At 44.0% G+C, this 22,978-nt stretch overlaps 2 protein-coding genes across 2 annotated transcripts; both read left to right on the top strand.

Annotated features, from left to right (window-relative positions):
- Positions 1-377: 377 nt before the first annotated feature.
- Positions 378-8,056, top strand: si:dkeyp-68b7.12 (rho GTPase-activating protein 30). The gene is made up of 14 exons (XM_008334954.3): positions 378-524; positions 1,015-1,405; positions 1,504-1,606; positions 2,107-2,251; positions 2,379-2,461; positions 2,542-2,649; positions 2,753-2,871; positions 3,060-3,234; positions 3,452-3,549; positions 3,674-3,745; positions 4,085-4,810; positions 4,999-5,186; positions 5,308-5,984; positions 6,489-8,056. Exons 2-14 carry the CDS (start codon positions 1,318-1,320, stop codon positions 7,738-7,740), a joined length of 3,834 nt encoding a protein of 1,277 aa, XP_008333176.1. The 5' UTR covers positions 378-524; positions 1,015-1,317; the 3' UTR covers positions 7,741-8,056.
- Positions 8,057-8,696: 640 nt separating this feature from the next.
- Positions 8,697-21,343, top strand: LOC103396741 (uncharacterized). Its single transcript, XM_008334955.3, has 11 exons — positions 8,697-9,259; positions 9,944-10,909; positions 12,392-12,670; positions 13,357-13,953; positions 15,000-15,776; positions 16,232-16,937; positions 18,769-18,901; positions 19,019-19,196; positions 19,411-19,475; positions 19,873-19,966; positions 20,156-21,343. The coding sequence occupies exons 1-11, from the start codon at positions 8,989-8,991 to the stop codon at positions 21,169-21,171; spliced, it is 5,082 nt and encodes a 1,693-aa protein (XP_008333177.2). The 5' UTR covers positions 8,697-8,988; the 3' UTR covers positions 21,172-21,343.
- The last annotated feature ends 1,635 nt before the right edge of the window (positions 21,344-22,978 follow it).

Here is a 22,978-nt window from a genome sequence, read left to right as displayed (position 1 = left end):
CACTAAGGCCACTGTAGGAGTATTACTTTATATAAAAACAACACCACACACAAAAGACCTGGAACTAATAGTTTAGGTCATGTGATCATCAAGCCAGCAAAGTTTTGTTTCCTGGTTTTCTTTCCAGTCTCCCTCCCTGTGGTTTCCTTTGACTTTCCAGTGACTTCACCTTCACAAGGTCATCCTTCACACACGATGTGGGATGAAGATTTATTGTCAAATGTAGGATGGTATGTTTTGTTTTGTTTTTTAGCCTGTGATTTAATCAAATTTCAATGGTCAGGATGAGGGGTCAGTCACTCGTGACCTTTGACAACATTTGGAGCTACCACAGATAACAAGAACTAGTTTGATTTTACACTGATCAGATTTCTCTCTTCTCAACGATCAGAGGCGGAAGTGCTGTGAGCCACATACTGAGAGAAAGCAGCAGAGACACACAGGAAGTTGCCAAGGGGAAGTTCAGTGGTTGTTGCGTCATCATTTTTAAGTTGCTTATTGCCTTGTCGATGCAGTGAGTGAAGGTAAGAAGTCGCACACTTGATTCCTAACGCGTTCATTTTTCACTGTGTGTTTTGAAAATGAAACATTTCCCAGAAATGGGGGAGATGTTGGACTAAAGGAGAGCAGCGGCAGGTGTTAGGGTGGGGGAAGGTTGGGGGAGAGTCTTCAGCACTCATCGACTTCCACTGCACTGAAAACGGGGGCCATGACAGGCAGCCGTGGAGGGCCTAGCAGGCGCAGGATAGACTCCGAGAGTCCTAGGATGTAAGCGTTAGTCCTGGACCACCAGCAGAGCGAGAGATAGAGAGAGAGACTGTGATACTGACCAAAGTAAAACATTCACAGGCTCAATGTAGTGAATAGGAGAAGTACAGAGTCAAGGGTGTGGCTTTTGGTTCGAATAAGAGCCGAGGTCATTGGAGGGAAGAAGAGAATCACACTGAGCCGCTGACGACTGGACCTGCTGAAAATAAGGCTGAAGATCTTTGTTGCTATTTACTTCTTTTTTAGGTTGAAAAATGAAGCAGAAATGTGGACAAACATGTTAATGTATGAACTACAGTGCAACCAGGAAGCAGCCGACAACATGCACTGAAGTAAAGGAAAAAGAAACCACCGGCGGCAGCAGCAGCAGCAGCAGCAGTGGAGTGTGTGAGATGAAATGAGCAACAACTCCTGATAATCTTAGACATCACATCAGGGGAATTGGTCACTAACTCGTGCACAGCAAGTCACAGAGCCAGTGTGTGTGTGCGTGTGTGTGTGTGAGACGGTGAAACTCTGAATGTGAGGTGAAAACATCAGACAGCAGAAATGCCAAGAGGTCGGAGAAAAGGAGGCAACAAAGAGAAGGTGTTTGGATGTGACCTCCTGGAGCACCTGAACGCCTCGTCCCAGGAGAGTAAGTGGATTTACTCCGACCCCATCTGTATGAGGTATTTTAGTTCTTACCCCCACACAAACCAATGGTATTTTGTTGTGTGTCGTGATGTTCCTCAGTTCCTCTGGTCCTACGATGCTGCAGTGAGTTTGTGGAGCACCACGGCATCGTGGATGGAATCTACAGATTATCTGGAGTCTCATCCAACATACAGAAACTCAGGTGCGTTCCATGTTTTTCCCCAAAACAAAAACAAAACCGTTATTCCTTCAACATGAACTTTTTTTCCCACCTACGTTTGTAGAAAATCTTGGGACGATTACTTTGGTGTTTTCACGAAGTTTCAGCAGATTTTAAATTTAATTTTTGTTCTATTCTCAGCCAAGATTTAAATTTAAAGTTAAGCTATTTTTTTGGCTACATTTCTGGGCTAACGCTGTTTTTGTGGCAAGTATTTAATTGTTTTCTTTGACTTTCTTCTGGGGAGATTCAAATCCAGGTAAAAAAATGCTAAGTTTTAAATTTTAAATATTGGAATAAAAGTTATTTTTTCATGACTATACAACGTTCTTTAAATCAATTTCTCATAGAGCATATATGTACATAGTTTTTGTGATAAAACCATCTTTGTCAGGACACCCTTGAGGCCGATGTGTCCCTGCTCTGCACACACTCTCAGGTCTATTTATATCATCTGTCTTCGTTGTTCACCTAAAACCCAGGTCTGAGTTTGAGAGCGACGGTCCTCCGGATCTGAACAAAGATGTGTATCTGCAGGACATCCACTGTGTCAGCTCTCTGTGTAAGGCGTATTTCAGAGAGCTGCCCAACCCCCTGCTCACCTACCAGCTGTACGACAAGTTCGCTGTGAGTACCTGAGGCATGGCACCCACGTGGATGATCTTCTCCCCTTGTGTGTTTCAACTGAACTGGTGAAGACTAGGTCTCTGTGCCTTTAATAAACCATTGTTTTTCTGCTACGGTTGTGATGCAGGAGGCGGTGGCCATCCAGCTGGAGGAGGAGAGACTGGTGAAGATTAAAAATGTGCTGAAGGAGCTGCCGCCACCACATTACAGGTGAGTACATACAGGTGTGAAAATTCCCATCAGCTGGAATATAATAATCGAAATTGGCTTCACCTCCTCCTCTCCTTCAGGACCCTGGAGTTCCTGATGTTTCATCTGGTCAGAATGGCCTCGTATTCCACAGAGACCAACATGCACGCCAGGAACCTGGCCATCGTCTGGGCACCCAATCTGCTCAGGTCAGCTGACGTTAGAACTTTGACCCTGACGTGTGTTCGCTCTCAACCAGTTATAAACCAGTAAGTCAGTAATACATGAACCAGTGTGTGTGTGTGTGTTTAGGTCAAAGGACATCGAGGCCACTGGTTTTAACGGTACTGCAGCCTTCATGGAGGTCAGAGTCCAGTCCATCGTGGTGGAGTTCATCCTCACACATGTCTCTCAGCTGTTTCCTGAGGAAGGTCAGAGGTCACACCCACACACACATAGAGGTTTACCAGACGTCCATTCATTTGTACAACCCAACCCAAACCAAGAGCCTTATGTTGAGCATCATCCTCATCCTGCTCTTTCTGGCCGTGATACCAGAAGGTTCTACCTGACAGGACACACACCAAACTTCTTCTCTGTCGTGTCTCCATTTCTCCAGGTGTATCAAGGGAAAGGAGGAAGTCCCTCCCCTCTCCCTTTGCAGTGTCCAATCAGGAAGAGGGATTTTTGAAGTCTGTTTCCATTGGGCCGGTGACCAACTTTGGGAACATCAGTCCTGGGGACGGTCCTCTGGCCATGAGACCCTACCATGCCATCATCGAGGGCACGGACAAGTTAGTAGAAAATCTTCTCCACGTCACATGGACTTTTCTGGTCCAGTCAGAATATTGATGATTATGAAATCGGTAACCATCAAATAAGAAACACAGAACTTCTTGTGAAGTCCTTTAAAGAGAGAACCACATGAAATTGTCTCATTTGATAAAGTACTAAAGGTACAACTTCATTCCTGTAGTTTTACAGTATTTTATCTCCCACTCCCTCGTACAGGAGAAAGGGATCTTTGAAAGGCAGGAAGTGGATGTCCATATTCAACATCGGAGGGCGGTTTCCTGACCCTCGACGAAGGCACAAGAACTCGGCTAAAGGTAAAAAGAACGGGTCCGAGTTAGGGATAAAAACAGGAATTGAAATATTTAAAAAATCAACAATATCATTCAGTAACTGTGTGTTCAGGTGTTTCACCTCAGACCTGTTGTTACTGTTTTTCAGAGAAGGACCGGTCTTCACTGAGACCAGCACGAAGTATGGACTCCCTCAGCACACAGTCGTATCCCAAAGAAGGTGGCGCTGTCTTCACTCACATTTTGATAATGTTAAACTCATCGCTGTGGCAGACGTGGTCAGCTGTGTTGCCTCAGAGTAAAAAAGATTGCTGGTTTGATTCCCGGTCTTATGGAGTCCATGAACACGCAGGGTTGGACTAGCTGTTCAACTCCTAACGGATCATAGGTGTGAATGTTAGTGTGAATGGTTATATGAGACTGTGTTGAACAGTGTACTAACCCCACTCTCATATGATGACCCTTTGATCCTGAGGAGGATTTAAGTGTTAGGAGACAAGAATGGGTTCAAATAATTGAAGTGAAGCAGGACTTTTCTTCTTCATTTATTCTCTTCCAGGTTCCAGACAGCCTGTACAGCACCACCCCTCGCCCCCCACCGTGTCTCCCCTCGTCTCTGCGTCCCCACAGGCGGCTCCAGACGTGACTGCGACCTCTGGTAGAATGGGGGGCAGTGAATATGCCGTGACCTACCGCAGAGGAACTGGATTGGTCATCGGAGGAACCCAGGGAACATACACCGCTCTGGACCCTAACGGTTCAGGGACCACAGGCAGCGACGTCCTCCAGTCCAGATCCCCGGGTCTGTCCACTAAGGCGGGACGAAGAGCGGCCATGCACATCACAGGTCCGACCTTGGTGACCGTACCGCTGCACATCACCTCCAACCTGGCATTAGGAGTCCTGCAGGGAGGGGGCAGCGACAGGGTCATCCACCGAGGCAGGTGTAAGGATGGAGGAGACAAGGTGGAAGGAAAAGATGTAGCAGGAAAGGTTGAGTGGAGAACAGGAAGGGAGAAGGTGGAGAAAGAAGACGGGAAAGAAAGGGAAGTAGAGAAGGACATGGACGGAGGTGTGCACGTGGAAGAGCACGAAGTAGTAAAGCCCGAAGAGAGGAGGGAGGAAGAGGAGGTGCAGAGAGAAGACGCTGGACACAATCTGGAGCAGATGGAGGAAGTTGGAGCAGGGGCTAAAGAGCAGCGAGCTAAAAGCTGCAGCTCCAACACAGAAGAGGAAGATGCTGCACGTGATAAAGAAGAAAATGAATACAACACAGACTATATGGGTTAGTAAACCTATGACTTATTAACCAGGTCAGATTAACTAGAACAGAAACTGTTATTCAGGCTGTGACAGTCAGAAAGGCCGTTATTTATGTCTGGAGTTCTGGCAGGTTGTCTCGTCGGTTTGTTACCATCTGTAACTGTGATTTTTCTTTGTGTGTGTCTGTGTGACCATAATCCCACTTCACAGACATGAAAGGAAATGTCACAGCTGATCCTGGACCAGCAGTGACCACACAGCCTGGAGAGGTGGACATGTTTGATGGTACTGATGTTCACAACTCCACAGCAGTGGATGGAGACAACCAGGAGCTGTTTGGCTACGTCCAGGACAACTTTGAATTCCTGGACCACATGGACTGCAGCAGCTCCTATCAGGTTTGTGCCCACTCCCCCCCCAAAAAAAACAAACAAAAAAAAGCCTCTCCAGTTGAGCTCTACAGGCAGCTTCTACCAACAGTACATTTGTGCCAGACTCAAATTTGTCTCTGTCTCTCAGGTGAACGAGTTCTCCGTGGAACCTCCTGGTCACTCAGATGACGAGTATGAAGTCATGGTTCAAGCTGAGGTTCTTCATCATCCAGTGGATCCTCAGAAGAACATGCAGCCAGGTGCTGAGTCTCTGGAGCAGAGTCAGAGCCAGTTGAAGCCACACCGGCCGCTCAGCCTGGACGTGAACAGCCGACACACCAAGTCCCTCAGCCTGCCTTACATGACCTCACCCGTCCGTGGACCGGAGGAGTCCAGCACAGAGGAAGAGGAGGAGGGGGAGGAGGACAGTGACGACTACAGCAGTGAGGATGAGGAGAGCATGTTTATGAAGAGCCTTCCTCCTGATTTCTTCTTCAACAGTCTGGGCAGGTTTGGACATGAGGATGTTGACAGGATGGACGGAGTGACTGTCGAGGAGCTGCGGCTCCGTGAGCAGACAGAGTCGGAGAGGCTGCACTCCAACGAACAAACTGGTGGAGATCAGGGGCAAAGAGAAGTGATGGAGGAGGAGGAAGATGATGAAGGACGGGTCGAGACAGAGACGACAGAGAATAAAGAAGAGGGAAAAGACCACAATGAGCCCAAGGAAGAGCTGGAAGAGGAGGAGCTGGAAGAGGAGCAGGAAGAAGAGGGGCTGGAAGAAGAGGGGCTGGAAGAGGAGGGGCTGGAAGAGCAGGCGATCAGGTGAGAACATGTTCATGAGTTCTGGAAATAAAAAAAAAAACTTTAAGGATATGATGTAACAGTTTCATTAACTGGTTGAAAAACAAACCCTTCCTTTTTAGTACAGGGGGCGCTGTTGTTCTGGTACCATGTTATTACAGTATGATCCATAAAAGCTCTGCTCTTCTGTGTGTATTAATGCAGTGACAATTTTCGAGATATTCAGGTGACATTTTAAAACCTAAACCAACTGATTAATAATTATTTATTGATATATTTATATGTATTACATTTCACAGCTGCATTCCTGTTATTGACCTTCTAAAGGTTTTAAAACGCATCATGTCATATAAAGTTTAACACAGACTATAACTAACCCTTCACTTTAACCACAGTCCCATCCATTTACCAAAGAAAGTGCAGAAAAACACAGAACCACACACACGACCTGATGAACCTGATAAATGAACAAAACATTTTGAAAAATCTTGTCCAATTACCTCCTGAATGTCTCTGAAATTGCAGCATAATAAAAGAAGAAGAGGTCGGCGACATGGACAACAATCAAGTACTTGAAGAGAAGTCTGCTGGAGATGCATCATTCTGCTGCATGGACTTTCCAGAACCATACAGTGATGAGTTTAACATTATCAGAAATGAGGAGGAGAAGGTGAAGGAGGAGGAGGAGGTGAAGGAGGAGGAGGTGAAGCCTGACAGTCCTCTTCCTGATTATCTACCTTGTCACACAGAAGAAGAATCCAGGGGTCAGGACTGTGACGCAGAGGAGACAAAAGGAAAACAGACTGATAATGAAGACACCCCAGAAACTGCAGAAGGAGACACAGGAGGGATGTTTGAGGAGAGGATGCAGGAAGGAGACTCAGAGGAGGAGAGTGATGTTTGTAGTAGTAGTATTTGGGAGCAGCTGGAGGATGTCGTTTGTGAGGTGATTGAGGATGAAGAAGATGAGATGGTCCAGAGGGGGAGTGAAGGAAATGCAGAGGAGAGGGACGAGAAGGAAGTTGAGGATTTAGAGGGAATAACACGGCAAGAGGGAGTGGAAGGGGGAGGAGGGAGAGGAGCAACAGAGACAGAAGTTAGAGAAGATGTAGAGACAGAACCGATGGATACGACTGGAGACACCAACGCAAGTTCAGAGGGACAGAAAAAGAAGGTTGGTCTACCAGAAATACAACTGGAGAAGAAAACAGTCAATGAAGAAACAACGCGTCATGACAGAGAAGACGCCGCGGAAAACAAGAGCAACGCTTATGGTGGCGCTGATGAGCTGCTAAATAAACCACAAGTTGAATACAAGCAAGTAAAAGAGCTGGAGTTTGACGGTTTGAAACCACAGAGTGTGGACAGAGACACTCTGTCAGGCAGAGGGGTTGGCAGGATGCTGGTCATCTCCAAAAACCCAAAGATTTATCAGGTGAAGGCAGTGCCGGTGGTTCCTCCCAAACCTAAACACTGCAAATTCACCGCCCTGACCATCTGGCAGCAGCAGCAGCCACAGCCGCAGCAGCAGCCGCAGCCACAGCACAAAGATGGAGCCTGTAGGCAAACCCTGCTGGAGCAAGACAAGGTCTGGTGTGCAGAAGAACAGGAAAAAGATGGAGGTGAGAGGGATTGGAGGAGGAGGAGTGAGAGACGAGAGGAAGTCGCAAGGAAAAACAGTCCACTCAGCATGTGTTTTGACGAGGCCGTAGCTATAGCAACCATGAGGAGGGAAAAAGAGAGAGAGTGTGAGAAAGAGAAGAGGGAGGGGAAGTGAGGTCTGGTCAGTTTTTTATTATTATTTTATTTCTTCTTCGTCAGCTTTTTCCTCTTGAGAAGTGAAGCTGCTGCAGAATTCAGCAAATGTAGAAGGAAACAGGGCGACACGGGTCACCTGTCCACTGCAGGCTACGTGTCGATACAAGAAACATTCTTCAGTCAATTAAGAACCTCCAAGAACTCCTCATTTCCAACCTACATGTTTAGGAATGTGGTAGGAAACCACGGCACTCAGGGAAAACTCGTGACATAAGGTGAGAACTTGACAAAACCTAATGTCTAGAAGTCACTGTCTGAGCATGAACACTGAGAACGTTTTCACTGTCTGAGCATGAACACTGAGAACCAGAACTGATCTCTCTGTCCTGGTTCCAGAGGGTCATTGTTTTTGACCCGACCCAGAAGGATAACATGGTAAAATGTTTATCATGTCATCTTCCAACTGTCAGGTACTGGTACCAAGCCTGAGGAAACCCTTCCTCCCCATTTCTATATTCTTTTTACTTTTATATCAACTGCATTTCTACATATCGCACACAAGGGGGTGTTCTATATTTTAGTACAAACCTCAGGTTTAAATATGTGGAAGTGTTTTATTTCCAGCAAAATTCATTTAAGTTCAATTCACAAAACTTTGTCACTAGAGGGCAGTAAAGGGCAAACAGAGCAGCTATATAGATTGTTAAACGGTTCTATACATCATTCAATATCGTACAGAAAATATTTTATATTGTTCATGTACAAAATGGTCAAACGGTTACATTTAAACTCGAAGCAATATTTTATATATATATAATGTTTACATATTAATGATGTAAGTAAAGCAATGTTTTAAAATGTCTGTTGTATGTCATTTTCTGACACTTTTATCACTTTTATTTTTTCACTATTTGTTGTTGTTGTTGTTGTTATTAGTGGTCGATTTTCTAGGAATTAACAGGGCGAATGATTAGTGGTAGATTTTCTAGGAATTAACAGGGCGAATGACGATTCGCGTTTATTACAACAGTAAAGTTTTTACCTGCGCCGTAATTTTCCCGGAAGCAGACCAAAATAAAAACGCAAAACGTAGTGTGACCAACAGAGGGCATAAGTGCTACAATCGGCGCTAGGCTCGGACCGATGAAGAAGAAGTAGAGGAAGACCAGCATTAAAAACAGCAACATCAGAATCGTTTCTACGACCTCCAGATGAGAGATACGACTTTATTTCGGCTTTAACGAAGTTCTGAGTTTCACTCGGCAGGATGTCGTTTCCGTCCACGTTCGGTGCGCAGGTCACAGCCATCATGAACGTGTTGGCCAGATCTGCGGTGGCTGAGATAACGAAGCTGGTGGAAGACGGGAGTGTGGTCCTCCGTCTGGAGATGCGTCAGAAGGACAACGAGATCCAGGAGCTGCAGAGAAGTTTGAAGATGATGGAGGTTGAACTGTGCAAAGCTCAGGAGGCGTTCATCACCCGAGCAGCGGAGAAGAAGACCGAGCAGATGACAGTGGGAACACAGGTTTCAACTCAGGGTGAGGACTTCACACTGACAACCCAGACCCCATTAGACATTTTCTAAATTAAACAATCACCGTCGTATATGTATCGAATTTTACCTCCGGCGACAAAAATATGAATGCATAGTCATTTTTGGTCGTTTTCTCTCAAATTCGGTTTAAAGATAACTTGACTGTTGTCAATGTGAATAATTTAAGTCATGTGATAAATCGTTTTAAATCGTTTGTCTCTAAATGTTTGTGTTTAAATCCACAGCTGAATAAAGACGCTATTTTTTAGCTAATTTTAATGAATATTTCTCAAGTGGTATGATGTTTGGCCGTATCTGTTTAGTTTATTTCTACCACTGGTATCATGTAAATAATCTGCTTTCTTAATCTCTATGTTGTATCACATTTCTCCACATGGCTGCGCTGTCAAAGCCTGGATAGATCATTTTGACTGAAGTTCAGCAAAATGTGTTTTGTTTTTTTTACAAAATTAAAGCAAATATAATTGTTCCTTTAACAAGTTGAGTTTTGTGAAGAAAAAAAAATCACCACCTTCTACCAGACATGGACACTAGTCTCTGGTGATGTGGTGAACTAAATAGCCATTGGCTTGTACTGTTCCTGTTGATCATTGTCTTGTTCCTTTGTTAACTTTGCATTTGCATTCCTGGTGATAAGACGGAACATTTAATTGAATTGTGTTTGCAGATGTAAAGGTAGAGGAGCAACAGTTTGCAGGACATCTGGTTCCAAGTCCTGATTCACTCAGCAAATGTGGACAAGAGGCAGAAGAGAGTGATGGAATGAAGCTCAGGGTGAAATGTGAACCAGCGGATGATCTTCAAGTCCATGAAACATCTGACAACATCATGTCGGCCGCAGCCACAGTTCGGTTAGAACCAAAGGATCCAGATGAACCCATTTGGTCGTTAGCTGTTTGCGGTGTGTTTGAGGACGGCTTGGCACCAACGCAGCAGCAGATGTTCCCCACTAACACTGAGCAGCTTTCCGCCCACAGAAGTACAGAATATTCTTATCACTCCCCGAACAATACAGCACTGGAAATCACAGACGATTCATTCGGTGTGCCCAAAGTGAAGGTCGAGGTCCCACCTGTGTGCGTGTTGAGTGCCGTTTTAGAGTCTGTACATAATCAACCACAGCGGCATGCTTCACAGCCTGTAGTCAGTGAGAGTCAATACTCACCATCATTTCTCCAACATACTAGGCTGTCAACGGCTTTACCCCAGACCCACAGATCTACCACAGTCACTGCAGACGGCATGAACAACCTGAGAGTGAAGCGGGTGATGTCTGCATGTAAAGTGAACCAGAAATTCTTCACCTGTTCTGTGTGCAACAAGAGCTTTCCTCGTGTGTCTCAGCTGGAGGAGCACAGAGCAGTGCACCAGATCTCCAAGCCCTTCAGGTGCCTCGAGTGTGGGAAGATGTTTACCCAGAAAACCCGGCTGAAATCGCACCAAAGTGTGCACACGGGAGAGAGACCATTCAGTTGTAAAATTTGCGGTAAGATGTTTTCGCGGCAGGACAACTGCATCAGACACGAACGCTTCCACACCGGCCAGAAGCCGTTCAGCTGTGGACTGTGTGGGAAGAGCTTCACGGTGCAGGCTAACCTCAAAATCCATCAAGAGATTCACCTGCAGGGAAGATGATCTCCGGGAACCACCCAGACCTGTTAGGACCAGTGTGCAACGCCCCCTGTTGGCGAGATCATAACCTTTTACAGACACAGAGTTTCTCTTCTGGCCCCTGCCTTTTTGAAGTCGATCGAGGAATTTTGGACTGGATGTCACCTGGATGTCATTTTTCAACCCTATGACCTGTGTAAAGAAAACAGGTCAGACACTTTTGCAAATATACTTGACCTTAGTGTTCCAAAAAGGACTGACACCAACATTTTAATTTCAGAAGGGTCGCTAGGTTGGCTTTCAACCACTCAGGGAAACTTACCTTGTCTTAACGATGCTAATTTAAGCAACCACTGATGTCGCTCCCTGGCAGCTAATTACTGTAACTCTGTAATTTCTTGTGGGTGACAATTTTTTATCACAAGACTTTATTGTCTACGTAAAGGATTTGTGTAGTAATGACAAATGAAGACAAACTACAAGCACTTTTAATGCTTGACAATGTCTATTACAGAGTCTATTTTCCCCCCATATTTGCCTCTAAATCTGTATGTGTGTGCTACAGTACAGTACTACAGTACATTCTTATATGTCACTTTATGTTTTGCAAAGCTTAAATTAAAGATGGGCATTTGTATTTGTATTTATTTGTCAATTTAGTAGTTACTTTGTTCACTTCTTATTTTTTGAGTTAAGCAGATTAATGTACATTGATAATGTGGTGTTAGTTGACGTTCTTGTAGGTTGATATTTCAATTTATTTGCCATCCCCTGATGTACAAGTTTACTGCGGAGCATCTGTATCAAAAGTTAAGGAAAATCTTAAATGTTTATTATAATTTAAGACTTAAAAAAGTCAAATCAAGGCAGAAAATAATTTATTCTATAATTAGGGACGACTTTCTACAACATTTTCTATTATAACAATTAATATAAGTCTTTATAAAGATTGGAGTGTATAATTATATATTCATAGTAAACCCTTCACATCATTAACACTATACAGGCCGCCATGTTGGATTATAAGGACTTTAAATCAGTCTACCGTAAATAAACTGAAGTTACTAAAGTAAATACATGTGTGAATAATGTGAAGAAACGTCTCTGTGAGTTTTAGGTTGAGGCTTTTTAATAAAATAATAATATTAATCAGATGATGCTTCACATCACAAATTATATTTTATGTAAGATATTTGTGGAACGTTAACCCCGGAAGTGCCTTAAATAAATCCGCTGCGCTCTGCTAGAATTTTTACGGTATCACTGTCATCACTTCCGTTAATCAGGACCTTTGCTCATTCTTCTTACTGACTAGTTGCAGTTAGCTGAGAAAACGCCGCACGTTTGACGCAACAGCAGCCGCACTTAGCGGCTGTAGCTGCGGTCTGTGGCTCCAGTCGCAGCCTAGAATCAACCGACCGCTGTCACGGAGTTCCAGTCTCGTCTGCAGCGGCCGTTCCCCCGAGTGCGACTGGCTAAAGTTCAGCCGCCCCTCTCCTGTAAGTTGGCTGCTGCTGTCGCCGATCTTCCTTCACCGTAAAGATGTTGAGCAGCGTCGCTCTGCGGACTCGCATCACCTCCATCATCGAAGCCCTGTCAAAGGCTGCCGTGGCGGAGATCTCCAAAGTGGTGGAGGACGACATGGTGGTGCTGCGGCTGGAGGTGTGCCAGCGGGAGAACGAGATCGAGAAGCTGAAGAGCAACATCGAGGTCCTTCACACGGAGCTGAGAGCAGCTCAGGACAGAGCCGTGACCCAGAGACCCGAGAGCCGCGGAGCGGAGGGTGAGGTGGACCACACACTCTAACACAAACATACACAGACACCATGCATTCTTATCCTAATCGTTGGCCCAACTTTGATCTGACCCTATATTTAACCATAATTTCAGAATAAATTCTGAACCTTAGTATATCCTCTCTTGGCGAGTTTCTGCAAAATGTCCACACAAGTTTTTTTTTCTTTTTTTCCCCAAAGATCTCTTCACAACTGCCCTTGTACCTGTTGCACATTTTCTTTGTGAACTGTGAAAACCTAATAATGAAATTCCCACTCATCGACCTCAGCCTCAAGTAAAATCCCTAACTTTAATCCCCATCTAACCCTAATTCTAATCTTAATCCCCAGGGGTCGCTCACTCAAACACCACAAGTTTGAGGAACCAAAAATTCCATACTGATTAAAACTGAGACATAAACATGTTGTTGTGGTAAAACACGCTAAATATTTGACATGTGTAGTAGTGTGTATGGGGTCCACAGAAAGTACTGGAACTGTTGGGTTTTATTTGTGGTACATGTACCTGATTTGACACCACAGTCACTCAATGGTACTGTGTGACTTTAGCTGAGGGGATGAGGATAGGTCACGACTTTAGGTGATGCTGATTTGTCACCTTTTACACTGTTTGTGTTTCCTTTTCTTTGGCCAGTAGATGGCGTGATGTTCACTATTGTTATTGTTTTCACAGGTGGTCAGAAAGGACCTGTGGTCCAGAGGACTTTACCAGAACGTGTATTTGCCATAAAGGACAACAGCAGCCTGTCAGTGCCTGTGGTCAAAGTCAAACCTGAACTTGTGGAACATGCAGGTAGTGAGCTAAGAGGACCAACCAATCAGGTCGGAGCAGAGGCGGCCCTGTATGAGGGCAACCGTGGACCGTGGAGGTCCGCAACGCAAAGCGAGGAGGGACACAACAACTCAAACTTTTTAAACGTACGACACAACTCCCTGACGTGTCTCCCAGAATCCTCCATCAATCCCACTCTCACTGTGTCGTGCAGCAGCAGCTCCGTCGGGTTCCAGCCCAGTCCGTTCAGCCGCGGGCTGCTGGGCAACAGTCAGTACCGTAACCTGTACAACACTGTGCGCAGGAGGACGGTGAAGAGGCTGATGTTTAAGAAGGGCTTCATCTGTCCGTACTGCGGCAAATGTTTTGAACGTGCCGGTCACCTGGAGAGACACAAAAGGATTCACACGGGGGAGAAACCATACCGGTGTGACATTTGCGGGAGACGCTTCAATCAGAAGTGCAGCCTGAAGGAGCACACCAAGATCCATCGAAGAAGTAAGACAAAATGTTTTGGATTCTCATATAAAATGTAATGAAATTCAAAGAACATCTCTAGAAAATTAAATGTGTCGAATCACAGGTGATAAAAATAAGTTTGTGAAACTAAAGGTCAATCCCATCGTCAGCCGCTCTGACCAGATGATGTCCTTGTTGTTGTTGTCGTTGTTGTTGTTGTCGTTGTTGTCGTGTCCTGTTGCTTGATAGTTGAATAGAAAATAGAAGCAGGAAAACTGGATTTCCCAAAAAGGCATAATGAATAAATGAATAAACGTAATACATTTTAATGAAGATAAGTAGGCCAAGTACGATGCCTACCCCAGTCTTAAATAATAATAATAAAAATAGACATGAGTCTGTGGAGCTGCTTGGGATTAGCTGAGGACGATCCTGAGGAATATTCTTTATTATAACCTTGGTGGGTTTTTTCCTCAGGCTCCTCTCTGACATTCCTCAGTGTCACTGGTCTGACTGCCTCTCAGTGTCGTTGTGCCACAGGCCTCAGTTTTAGTTGTACGAACTGTGCAGAGCTGTGGTGTGAAGCTCAAGGTTTCCACGTTGGAGGCTGAACACTGTCAGTAGAACGTTCTAACAAAGGAAAGGACCGCGGTCATAGATCGATCCACAACTTTGAATGTAACTAAAGGGATTTGTTTTGTTGGCGGCAGGAAGGGGAATACCACAGGAGGAACGCAGTCATCGGTTGGTTTTTCATATTCCTGCGGTCTGACCATTGAGTCTGAGTAACCACAGCAGAAAATGTGCTGAAGATAACACGACAGGAAGTCGTGGAAAGTGGCTGAACGGCACCTCGCTGATGTAGCTGGTCGTACTTGGCTGGTGGACGTCCATGAGTCACAGACGGGGGTTTGAAATCCAGGATTTTAAGCATATTTTGTTGCAGTGTAGTTTTGTCACGATGGAGAAAGAGGGAGGAGGAGAGGGAGACAGATGAATCTATCATATTGACCCCTGCAGGGAGCAGCCCAAAGACCAGCTTCTGTTCTTCTCCAAACATCTATCATATCTATTTCTGTCCACAGATCTTCAGCCCAGACCAGTGGAGGTCCAGGCAGCTGAGGAGAAGAAGATTTTCGAAGCGTTTCCGCGCATGGACACGAAGCACTGTGAAGAAGAGAACAAGAAGAAGGTGGAAGAACTCCTGCCGAACAACGACGTGATTCCACCAACACCTGTACAGGTCAAATCTGAACCTGTGGAGGAGAATGTAACACAATCAGCGCCCCCTGGAGGAAATGAACAGATGACAGGGAAGGAGGAGGAAAGAGTTGACAACCACGTAGAGAACTTGACAGCCTTAAAGAGAGACAGCCAGCCCTGGATGTCCAGAGTACCAGGACAGAACAACACAGACATGAACAGTGTGGAATATCTCAGCAGCCCAACCCAGAGTGTGACCTACCCCCGGATAGGGCAGTTGCTCTCTCCGACGGTCCAACCTTCCTGCAGCACCTACCCTTTTCCTGGCAAACCTTATGGAGAGCTCAACAACAACATGATGTCCCAAAACCACTACGGATCTTTGGACACACTTTTGATTCCCAGCGACGCGGGTTTGCACGGAATGTCCGAGGGAATGCTGAACCACCAGCGTCCGAGGAGAGGCCGACCTCTGCAGACATTCAAACCAAAGAAAAGCTTCATCTGCACGTACTGCGGCAAGATATTCGAGCGCTCGGGCCACCTGGAACGGCATTTACGAATTCACACTGGGGAGAAACCTTATGGATGTCACATCTGCGGGAGATGCTTCAATCAGAAGAGTAGCCTGAAGGGCCACATGAAGACACATGTACAGAGTAAGAGTTTTCTTTTCTTTCTCCTCTAGTGATCCCTCTGTTCCAGTGTTACGAACTGATGTTCAGATGGAACAGAGTCTGAGACTAGGATCACACTGGGACGACAGCTACACTGGGGGAAGAAAAACTCAATATATTGTCATTCCTATAGTATCTCAATATATCGTATCATTGCCCCTGTATCGTGATACGTATCGTCGTATTGTTGCCAATACTCCGCCCTACAATTGATTGCATTCGACTCCCTGCTGTCGACACTAACCATGGGGTGGTTAGGGTACGATAATGATGTGAAGTAATACTGTTGTCATGAGAATGGCTCAACAGAAACATTACATTATTGTCAAAATGAAACCAACTTCAAGAAAGAATCTAATTTAAGAAGTTATGAATGTAACAGTGCCTCCTGTTGGTAGAAAAAATGTAACTTGTTTTTCTTTCTCATCTCTGAAAAGGGGAGAATACAGATGTGCTGGAGACTCATCACCTGATGTTCACGATGTCAGACGATCACCAACTAGAAAGCCTGGCCGAGTCGAAGCCTGAGCTGAAGGTTTTTGAAGAACAGTTAGCAGGCAGAGAGACTCACGCTGAACAAACGGTTCTGGTGAAAGTGGAACCCAACAGAACCAACTTCCAGACCCTGGTGGGCCAGACGCAGCTTGACAATGGCACTGTGGTTCCAGACCAAAGTGAGCCGTGGACATCTGGGATGGAGGGCGGCAACGCTGCACGGACGGTCCATATGATGTCACATGACGTCCAGTATCACCTCAGTCCCCCCGCAGCCAATGAGCAGCAGGGGTTTCCATGTAAATCACCAGTCAAGGATCTGGCTTTTGTAAACGACGGCAGCCAGGACGAAGTTTTGCACAGAGGTCAGTTTTCAATGATGGCGCCGCAGAGGAGCACAGACGTGACTCTAACAGCTGACTTCCAGGAACATCACCTGAAACAGGAAGTGGTTGTGAATGACTACAGCACAGCCGCTCACGACGGGGTCCGGGAGGGATTCGATTTCACTATGACTTCCTCAGAAAACCAGGAGGAGCGCTGTGGCTCGGATCCCGTCAGACAGAACAGCTTCATTTGCTCCGCGTGTGGGCAAAGCTTTGACAGTTTTGGTTTGTTTCAGCTGCACCAGTGTCAGAACGTCATCGAGTGAACAACCTCAACAACACACTGATATTAGACTGCAGTCCACACCACAGAACCAACAGTTCTGAGCTGGTACATGACCTTAGTGTAAACGTGACAATGAGAGCAAAGTTTTGAAACAAACGTGTTGTTAGTTTTTTTTGTTTCCTTTCTTTTAGTGTCTTCCAGCTATTATAAAACAGTTTTAAACAACATTTACTTGTGTGTGGTAACTCATCATTGACCTGAAACAGGCTGTGACCCAGTTCTGCCCTGCATCCACAGTGAAGGGAGTTCTTTCTTTGCACAACCCAGGCAGTGGGCCACATCGTTAACTTGGGCTGCATCTGTCCAAACTGAACATTAGTGGGCAGTACAGCCTAAAATGATGGTAAAATCTTATACCAAAGAAGGTGGAAGGTGGCTTCTCATTGAGCAGTCCACACATTCTGATCACTGTGTCTTCATCTTCTCATTGAGCAGCCCACACATTCTGATCACTGTGTCTTCATCACGACACCTGTGTGAAATTATCCAAATTAATATTAATTGGTTTTAAAAATGTATAAAACTATGATTATTTATTCACCGCAAATAATTTGTCTTTGTTTTCTGTGACCGTGACAGGAGAGCAATCTGATACCCTTCCACTAGGTGGAAGCAGATGACTGAAAACAAAAAGTTAAAAAAGAGAGACTCTTCAACTCCTGCGAGAATATCAGTGCTGTGTTCAACCAAACGGGATCAGGGTTCACTCTGAGTAACTGAACTGGAATAGAAGATATTTCATTACATGTACTTTAGTGACATTGTTGTCTGGTGTTGTACCGTGGGGTTATTAAATGCTGGATTAGAGCATCACTGAGTGGATTGATGCGCCCTCTGCTGGTTTACAGAACATTGTTGACAATGTAGGAAAATCATTGTTGGTTTACAAAAATGTGTTATGAAAAGCATTTGTCTCAGTATTGAACCAAATAAGACGATTCATCAACATTCCTAAGGTGTGCTCCGTAGGTTAATGATTATTTTCACAAATTAATTAATTTGTGCTAATTCTGAGAACCCTAGTTTTAACATATCACTGGCTGAAGGCAGAGCCTGAGGCTAAAGAGCTGGAATGATGCAGAAACCACCACCAGCAGTGTTCAGGATTTCTCCCCAACAGAAACCCCCCCCCACAATTGTTGTCAAAACAGTTGATCCGACCGTAAAATAGAACAGAAGGTGTTGCTGTTTGTTTTTCACTGCCACATTCAGGTTCACATTCAAGGCTGTGAATTGACGGAAACAGGTTTTATTTTCTGTGCACTAATCCTACACATTTTCCTTCCATCAACAGGTATCATTTAAGTAAAAAAAAACCAAAAAAACCAAAAAACCGTAGTTATTATTTGTAACGTGTTACCACAAAGAAGAAAAAGAACATTTTAAAAAGTTTCAGTATTATGTTGTGAAATTGACAAATGGTCAAGGATCAGATGTGGAGGGTCTGACATCAGAAGGTCAGGAGTCAGAAAGACTGAGATGAGCTAATTGCACAGAACAAGGACCTTTCCTGTCGAGGGTTGAAAACGTTCCATGAAACACATGACGTGCCTATGTTTTTACACCAGGGAAAAAACATGAATTCTGCCCCTGACTAATTTATGTTTTGTTTTTTAACATTGTCAAAATTGTTGTTTCTCTGTCTGTGTTGCGTTGTGTCTTTAAACTTTAATTTATACATATTTTATTTTGTATATAAAGTAAAGTACATGATATGTATTGTTGAAACAGTGAGGGAATCTGTCGGTGTTTTTTCAGTAATTACCATTTTTTTCCTCTTGGTTTGTCTTTTGCATTTTTAAATAAATTGGAACCAAATAGATCCTCACCGCCTCCCTAGTTTTGCTGTTTTTCCATCGCGCCTCTACTGTTGTTTTTACGGTAAATTACTTCGCCACACGGAAGAAAGGCTTCTGTTAGCCATAGCTAGGTGTACTGATGTAAGGCATTTTCTTTTTAATAAAATTTATATTAAAATAAACACAGCCTCGACAGGACTTTAATTTTTCATCTCTTCGTGTACGAACATGGCGACGTGTGTTCCCTTTCAAACGCAGCTCTCCTCGATCATGGAGGTGCTGGTGAAGGCAGCGGTGATGGAGATCTCCAAACTGGTCGATGACAAATGTGCGTTTCTGCATCTGGAGATCAGCAGAAAGCAGAGCGAGATCGAGATGCTGAGGAGGAAAGTGTTGACGACGGAGAGCAGAAATGCGCAGCTTCAGCGGGGATTTGGTGAGAAAATGCGACACGAAACAAAAATACCATCTGATATGTTGTTCTGACCAACCTCTGTACAATGGCAGTATAAAGACGGAACAGAATTAATAAGAAAACAAGCGCTTCCTGATAAAACACCTAACGCCACAGAAACTGTTATTCATAGTATGCACATCTTAATAACACATTTCTACGTCTTTTGACGTTGTCTTTTTTTTTCCCAAAACAGAAAATTACATGAACCGAGGAACTGACGGGAGAACTAACTGTCCACATCCCGCAGGAGACATGAAGGTTAGTATTGTTGTTATTACTCGTTTAATTCGATTTATAGCTGTAATATTATTTGGCAAAGTGAGCATGTAGTAGATGTTTGTAAAAGTATGAAGATGACGTTTGAAACGACCTTCTGATTGTTCCTAAATTTAAAGGCTGTACATGATACATGAATTTCTGAATTGATGCTTAAGGTATCGCGAGACTAGACTCACCAAGCGAGTATAAACAGTATCTGTCTCGCGAGAGTCGTTCAGTGAGAGCAGCCTCAACAAAACGTTCTCTAATCGGTAAACCACGTTCATTTTAAGGACTCTCAACAGTCTAAACAGAATTAAAATGTGTAAATGTGACTTAACACAGTTCATATAATAAAGGTTAAACTCCTACAATGTTTTGAAAATCTCTTGTACAGTTTTCAGAGATTGAAGACGCAACAGTTACCTTCACAATAAAAGAAGAAAGTCCAGATGAACAGATATGGATCAGAAATACCAGTGGTCCAATCGGTAAGTTTGTAATAATAAACCTCTTACTTACATGAATACTTACTGCTTACTCTTACACTTTGGATATCAGGCTTTTGAACACACATTAGTCCACAGAAGTCTAAAGTGTTTGTTTGAGTTACTATACCTTTTGATAAATTATGCTTAGACGGTGGAGAAAAATGACCGTTCTCTCCTCCTGCCCCACAGGTGGTTCTGTGCAGTACGCTAATCCAGGAAACGCTCCAGAAAGACAGCACCTTGAGGAGACATCAGACTTTGGAGACCTGTGTGACTCTAGTCAAAATCCTGTAGATGTCACTGTTCAACATTTCACTGTCAAGACTGAGAAAGAGGAGAACCATTCAGGGTTTAACCAAGATGGTTGCCAGCACAGTGCTGGAAAGCATACTCAGTTGAGTGCAGAGTTTTCCATGGATGACAGAGAACATCAGCTGTGGTCATCTATAATGGAAATTAATCAAATTGATGCTGGTTTCCCAGACTTTTCTAGTATGGTAGATGAATATTCCAACACCTTTCCGGAGCATGCAGACCATAATGTGGTTTCTAATGAGAGCAAGTCAAATGCTAGTGTCTCACAATCGTCTACTCAGAGGCAGTGTAATGGGATATACAATGGTGATTTTCAGAAGGATGTTGCACCGTCGTCCGTTTTCCAGGGCAGAGCTCAGGGTGGACTTCTACAGCAAGAAAGACAGAGAGAGCAGCATATTTTTCAGCAGAGAAACTCGTTGCAAGTTGCAAACCTGAGGCAGCCAAGTGAAAACTCTGAGAGCTCCACAGCTACAGAAAAACCTCAGTCACAGAACACCTTCACATCAGGCAGCTACCAAACCTCCACACAACAGAAAACTCAGTCTGGCACAGCACGGGGGTATGTCTGCTCCCTGTGTGGAAAGACGTACAGCTTCTTGCACCAGTTTAAAATGCACCAGCATGACCACAAGAGAAAGCGAGCCTTCTGGTGCGCGGTGTGTGGAAAGACCTTCCAGTGCTCCTCCCATCTCAGCATTCACCACCGGACACACACCGGTGAAAAGCCGTACAGCTGCAGTCAGTGCGGCAAGAGGTTCACGCAGCAGAGCAGCCTGAGGGTCCACCAGCGGGCACACAGTGGTGAGCGGCCCTACAGCTGTACGCAGTGTGGGAAAACTTTTATTCTCATGCACCATTTGAAACGGCACAGAATTGTTCACAGCTAGAGCTGAGGGCAGACTGACTGCCGCACCAACACAGAAGAAATTCAAAGACTGAACAGCTCAACATTTCTGGATTTGTTTACTGGTTTTCTACGTAACTGCATGGTCTGCTTTGCAAAATGCATCTTGATAAACTGTATTAATCCTTCAAAAATAAATTATATATTTTTCATCATCATTTGTCATAAATTTGTGAAATGTCCACCCTTAAAAAAACTTTTTTTTTCTGTATGACACTGACCTTTTGGCAACAGTAAAGTAAGATTTAATTTCCCTTCCCTGCTCATTTAGTAGTACTCGCCCCCCATATATAAAATCAACTTCCTGCCAGAACGTTGATGGGTGTAATTGCTCCCTTTTGCCAGCAGAGGGCCACACGTGCATTTAAATGTCCCTTCCCCTGCTCATTTAAGGTACTCGCCACCTGGTGACGAAAAATCAGAACGCACTTCGTTTAAACACTCGCTTTGTAGCCAAAAATAGTTTTTTAACAAAGTTACTAAAACGTTGATACATGTGAAAAAGTTGCATGAATTTATATCGTTATTTTATTTTCTTAAATTCGCTTTTCTTCTGTCGAAAGATATCTATTTTCTTCATGTTTCACAAGGGCAGTTTGGCGTAGGAACACATTTTATGATGAAATCTTGTCTGGTGATGCGGTCGGTTGTTCGGTGTAGCTCCGCCAACAACAAGATCCATGACTCAAAGGTGCAACTGCTAATATGAACAAGTTCCTTCCAAAAGGTTGTTTGCTGTGTGTCGTTGTATATTTGAGCCACAGGAGGGCGCATGACAATAATGTAGTCGCGGAAACCCTTGGAATATCCAGGGAAACTCTGTGTCTTCTACGTCAACGTCATTTGACTGGCATTACGTCAGTAAATGCTTGTTGGCCGAGCAAAACCGAACAGCACTTTGCTACAGGAGGCTTAAAATTGTAACCATCCGCCAAGACGACCGAGTGAAACTTTCACGAAATAGTTCGTTTTAGTGAAATACTAAACCAATTTAAACATATTAAATAACGATATAAATTAATGCAAATTTTTTTCACATGTATCAACGTTTTAGTCACTTTGTTAAAAATAGTTTTTAACAAAGTGACTAAAACGTTGATACATGTGAAAAAAATTTGCATTAATTTATATCGTTATTTAATATGTTTAAATTGGTTTAGTATTTCATCAAAACGTACTATTTCGTGAAAGTTTCACTCGGTCGTCTTGGCGGATGGTTACAATTTTAAGCCTCCTGTAGCAAAGTGCTGTTCGGTTTTGCTCGGCCAACAAGCATTTACTGACGTAATGCCCGTCAAATGACGCTGACGTAAAAGACACGGGGTTTCCCTGGATATTCCAGGGGTTTTCCGCGACTACATTATTGTCATGCGCCCTCCTGTGGCTCAAATATACAACTACACACAGAGCAGAAAACCTTTTTGAGGGAACTTGTGAAACATGAAGAAAATAGATATCTTTCGATAGAAGAAAACCGAATTTAAGAAAATAAAATAACGATATAAATTCATGCAACTTTTTCACATATATCAACGTTTTAGTAACTTTGTTAAAAAAAACATTTTTGGCTACAAAGCAAGTGGGACGAAAAATCAGAACGCACTTCGTTTAAACACTCTCTTGGTAGTTAAAAATAGTTTTCAACAAAGCCAATAAAACGTTGATACATGTGAAAAAATTGCATGAATTTACATGGTCGTTTAATATGTTTAAATTGGTTTAGTATTTCACCAAAACGAACTATTTCGTGAAAGTTTCACTCGGTCGCCTTGGCGGATGGTTACAATTTT

The sequence above is a fragment of the Cynoglossus semilaevis genome, chromosome 20 (assembly GCF_000523025.1).
Source record: "Cynoglossus semilaevis isolate Cse_v1.0 chromosome 20, Cse_v1.0, whole genome shotgun sequence".
In the NCBI taxonomy this organism is placed as follows: Eukaryota; Metazoa; Chordata; class Actinopteri; order Pleuronectiformes; family Cynoglossidae; genus Cynoglossus; species Cynoglossus semilaevis.
Note: the sequence above shows the minus strand (reverse complement) of the source record. Positions and strands in the feature narration are given on the sequence as shown.